The sequence below is a fragment of the Zootoca vivipara genome, chromosome 15 (genome assembly GCF_965207765.1).
Source record: "Zootoca vivipara chromosome 15, rZooViv2.hap1.1, whole genome shotgun sequence".
In the NCBI taxonomy this organism is placed as follows: Eukaryota; Metazoa; Chordata; class Lepidosauria; order Squamata; family Lacertidae; genus Zootoca; species Zootoca vivipara.
The window spans coordinates 17189449-17194262 of record NC_142598.1 but is presented as its reverse complement, the minus strand read 5'-3'; the positions used below and the strand labels follow the sequence as shown (position 1 = coordinate 17194262).

Sequence of the window (4814 nt, the reverse complement as noted above, 5' to 3'; positions counted from 1 at the left end):
GAAAGGCGTTTCTATCCCTCCCAATAAATGCCCCTCCGTGCGCCTCTATTGGAGCTCACTGAAGCTTGGCAAAGCGCTGATTGGCCGCCCTAAAAGCTAATCAGCAACAGAGGGAAAGGGGATGTCAGCTCCGCACGGTGGAAGGCGGTTGACGTAAAGGGGTGTGGACAAAGCGCTGATTGGCCGTCCTAAAAGCTAATCAGCGAGGGAGGGAAAGGGGATGTCAGTGGCGAGGTGGAAGGCGGCGACGTAAAGGGGCGCAGAAGCCTGATTGGCAGAAGGCGACGTCACTTATGTAAATACCGCTGAGTTCAATGGGGGTTTGGTCAGGGAAAGGCTGTACATACAGAGCAGAGCTGAAAGCGGCTGACGTGCATGTAGAAGGTTCGATCCCGGGATCCACCCCCCCCCCCGCAGGGCTGAGAGTGGATCCCTGTGTTGTCCGGGAGCCAACGCGGACAACACTGAGCTAGATGAACCAAAAGGCGTCTGACTCGGGATAAGGCAGCCTCCTGTGTTCTTATGTTCCTATGCCGTGTTTAAGATCGCAGGGTTTTTACCCATAAGTAAAATGGGCTTCCTTCCTACCCAGATGCTTCGAAAGTCGAGGTAATTTTAATCTGTTGCAGTATTTTGCCTTTTTAAAAAGTTAGGTTTTCTGCTTCCCCACCCCTTGAAAACTGCTTTGAGGTTGTTGTTTTACAATCAAGCGGTGTCATGAAATAAATATATTAATGTACACAAGCTCAGTTGGTTAATTTATGGCGCTGATAACACCAAGGTTGCAGGGTTGATCTCCGCAGGGGAAAGCTGCATCTTCCTGCATTGCAGGGGGTTGGGCTAGATGACCCGGCCTCGGGGTTCCTTCTAACTCTACAATTTGTACATCTGCAAAGCTAAGCAGGGTCCGGTATGGTTTCAGGTTGGAGGTGGCACCGCGCGTGTTGAGATTCCCGCATTGCGGGAGCTGGACTAGAATAGAAACCTTCCAAAACCTACGATTCTATTAGTTTGAATGGAACTCCTTTCGAATTGCAGCCCGGGGACTTCCTCCTCCAAACCGACCGGCACACTATAATTTTCTGGGCAAACCAATTCCACCCTAAAGGCAATGCGGCTGTTTGCCAGGTACGCGTTTTATTATGCATTTTGTGTTCTCACTTTGTGATTTCCCCACACCCCTGTTGTGAGCCATAGCCTGCAGCTTTACCCGCAAGTAAACCCCATGATCGATTCGCCTTTGCTTTGGGAGAATGCAAGTTCCTGCGCCTCTCTTTCGCGGAAGAGAAAACCAGGAAGTAAAACAAACAGGAGCGACCATGTGTCGTAGAAAAAAGGGGTGGATGGGGGGGGGACTTCGTTGCAACTTCGGGAGAAAATTGCAGCAGGCTGCTTCTCTAGGGATCGTCTACCCCCGTCGCTGAGACCCAAGATCACAGATCCAAAGTCGGGAACTTTGAATGTAGACAGCATAAAAGAAATAGCCATGAGAGAGGAGATGCAGCGCCTCCCCATCCCCTGCGTGAGGCATAGAGTACGCCGCTGAGTGCTTTGGAAACACACGATGGAAGGGCGGAAAAGTCCTTGCCTCCTTGGGGTGCTAATTTGTGGTCGGATGAGATCCTGCAGGGCATGGAGCCTCGCCGCGCTACTGGGTCTAACAGTTCAAATAGCCTCTGGGGCTTTCCTGATAAATGTGGACGTCTCACAGACCGAAAGGGAATTGAAGCACTTTTGGAAAAGCACAGGGTATTGGTAAGACAGGAACTATATTTACTGTTGTAAAAATTTTGCAGAGCTACACGGCCCTAGAATTAAGTGGATCCTTGACCCAGGAAGAGTCCAGGTATCCTGGCAAGCAGACAAAGTTTAAGCGTCTCCTGCCCACCAAATAACAGAGACCAAACCAGGACGTGCGAAGCAAGGCACTTTTATTTTTGCTGTTGCAACAGGGTCCTTCCTCTCACACAGGAGAACAAGGAAGGAACCCCAAACAAAGATGTCTTGCCCTTAAAAAGAGATTTGAAATTGGTTTCAGCCCACCCCCCAGAAGCATCATCCATATGTCACAGAAGGGGTGTAGCCCAAGACCCCCCCTCCCTAGATTCATCATAGGTACATCATGAAAGGGGAGGTCTGGTGGCAGTAATCTGAGCACCCTGGACCCTGCCCCCTGCCCCCAGAACCTAATCAACAAAATTGAGAGATATTTACATTTCCCTGTTTCCCAGCCAAGTTAATCACACCCTTTTGTCTGGCAGTCAGGTATCAGGATGCCAGGGATTATCACTTTAATTCCTGAGACAATGAGAAGGTTCCCCCCACCCCCCTTCTTCCTTGCAGAGGAACACCTGGTCAGAGAGAGTCAAAATGGTGTCAGTCAGGCCTGTTTTCCTGTGCTGCTTCAGACATGTTTCTGTACATTCATGTACATGTTTTATGAACAATTATTATATATATATATATGACCTCAAAATTCTTATAACATTTACTAACGATCAAAAGAAGTCCCCGTTATGCAGAGCACAGGCAGTATGCAGCCCGTGGTTTTGTTTTGCTTTTGCAATTTTTTTTGCTGCAACTGTACCTCATTTTCCTCCCTTAGCAGCTCAAGGCAGCGCAACACGGTTCCTCCCCCTTTGTTTTATCCTCCCAAGAACCCTATGAGATTCTTAGGTTGAGAGATAGTGACTGTCCCAGGGAGGTTCCTGACCAAGTGGGATTTGAACCCTGATTCCTATCCGCTGCCCTAGCTCAACAGTCTTAACCATTAACTGCATCACTCATTTTCATGCTCATCATTTCTCCGAGTGATACAGCATTTCAGGGGATCAGCTTCTTAGAAGTCAGAGAGCATTGGAGATTAGCACTGTACATCTCTGCATGTTTTCAAACATGCACAGGGCTTAGAGAGCAGGAGCACTAGTCTTGGCTCACCAAAAAGCAAACATTTTGCATCTGTGAAACACTTGCATACACCCCTTGCAAAACTCAGATTCTGGGTGACAATAGTATACTGTATTGCAGAGCTTTCCAAACCATGTGTTGCAACACATTAGTGTGCCGGCTGCAGTGTGTAGGTGTGTCATGTGAATGCTCTTTGCACTCCTCCCAGGGCTGGTAAGGGCTTAGTTTAAACTCCAGTTTACTAGTAAAACTGAATTACTGTGTTGCAAAACGATGCACGTCCATAAAGTGTGTCAACAACATGAAAAGTTTGGAAAGCTCTGGTATATTGACTATAAAAAGGTAAAGGACCCCTGACAGTTAAGTCTAGTCGCAGAGGACTCTGGGGTTGCGGTGCTCAGCTTGCTTTATAGGCTGAAGGAGACGGTGTTTGCCCACAGACAGTTTTTCTGCGTCATGTGGCCAGCATGACTAAGCCGCTTCTGGCGCAACGGAACATCAAAACCAGAGCAGCACATGAAAACGCCGTTTACCTTCCCGCTGGAGCGGTACCTATTCATTTACTTGCACTGGCATGCTTTTGAACTGCTAGGTTGACAGGAGCTGGGACAGAGTGACGGGAGCGCACCCTGTCGATTCAAACTGCCGACCATCTGATCAGCAAGCCCAAGAGGCTCAGTGGTTTAGCCCCCACACAGCGCCTCTCGCATATTTGCTATACTAGCAAGCAATTTCTTTGCAGTATTCCCTGCCCCTGCAAATGTTGTGTCTGGCTTAGCTACCAGTAGTACTCACCAGCCATCAAGAGCCATTTGTGCATCTTTTATTTTCTTTTTTAAATTAGTTTTTATTGAGGATTTTGTTGTGTTACAAAACAGACAAATAAGCAGGCCTGGGAAGAAACCTTACCCCATGAATTCAATAGGCAAACCCATGCTGTTCACAAATTCAAAAAATCGTATATCGGATCTTGAAGCAAATATACACAAGCTTTCTGACCGCATACACAGCTCCTTCTTGCTAGTTGTAGTTAAACCAAGAGTCTTTAATTAATCATGGTTTCCTGTTCCATGAGAAAAAGCCAGAATATTAAACCATGCTTTGAAGTTGGTTTACATATCCTGCCATGTTCCAGAACTGCTAACCATAGTTTTTTGGTTGTACAAAATGGGAGGTTATCAATAATGGAAGATTTCCTGGTTCATTTGCTGGCAGCATGAAGGGAGGAAAGAAAGGCGCCAAACACAGCCACCCCCACCCCCCATTGCAACCCTCACCTGCAACATAGAGAGAATACTGACCTGCCTAGCAAGGGTGTTGGAAGGATTGCTGAAATAATATATGTGAAGGTATTTGAACAATCAAAAGCACTATTCTAATTAATATTATTTCCCTCATCTTTTCAGTCCTCCTCTGCCACACAGCAAAGCAGATTTGTTTGATCTCAGTAAAGACCAAATAATTAACCTGGCTTATATTTCTTCTGTGCCACACAATGGCATTGAGCAAATTCGAATCCACTGGCTCCTGGAACTTATTCAAGTCAGGTAAGTTAAATTCTGTCTTTCTTTTCTTTTCTTTTTGCCAAAGTTGTTGAGCTTTGGGGGCAAAATCACCGGGGGGGGGGGGGGAGAGATGCTGCTTCTGAGCTGTTTTTATGGAAGGACAGCACTCCCAACATGGGCTACTCTATGTCTGGATTTTCCCAGAATCCCCCCCCCCCCATTTCTGTCCAGACACTGCTGCTGACTGCAGTATTCCAGATATGTATGGCAACCCTACTATAGTCGTTGTTAAACAGGACTGATGGTGGAACTATTCCGTCTTTGGAGGGAGCACTTTAGTGGAAGGGTATTTTAAAAAGGATTTAACTTTAACCTTTCAAATAAATCCACAGTACAGGTTTG

At 46.8% G+C, this 4814-nt stretch overlaps 1 protein-coding gene across 3 annotated transcripts in view; it reads left to right on the top strand.

Moving 5' to 3' along the window:
- The first annotated feature begins 307 nt into the window (after positions 1 to 307).
- Positions 308 to 4814, top strand: part of IDUA (alpha-L-iduronidase) — a 46826-nt gene continuing 42319 nt past the window's right edge. The window contains exons 1-3 of one of the 3 annotated variants that reach the window (XM_088658282.1): positions 308 to 609; positions 1039 to 1128; positions 4314 to 4454. In XM_088658282.1, the coding sequence (XP_088514408.1) occupies positions 1112 to 1128; positions 4314 to 4454 (158 nt within the window). In that variant the 5' untranslated portion in view covers positions 308 to 609; positions 1039 to 1111. Of the gene's footprint in view, positions 610 to 1038; positions 1129 to 1364; positions 1756 to 4313; positions 4455 to 4814 lie in introns of those variants that run through there. The other 2 variants (XM_035140760.3, XM_035140755.3) reach the window with 2 other exon arrangements.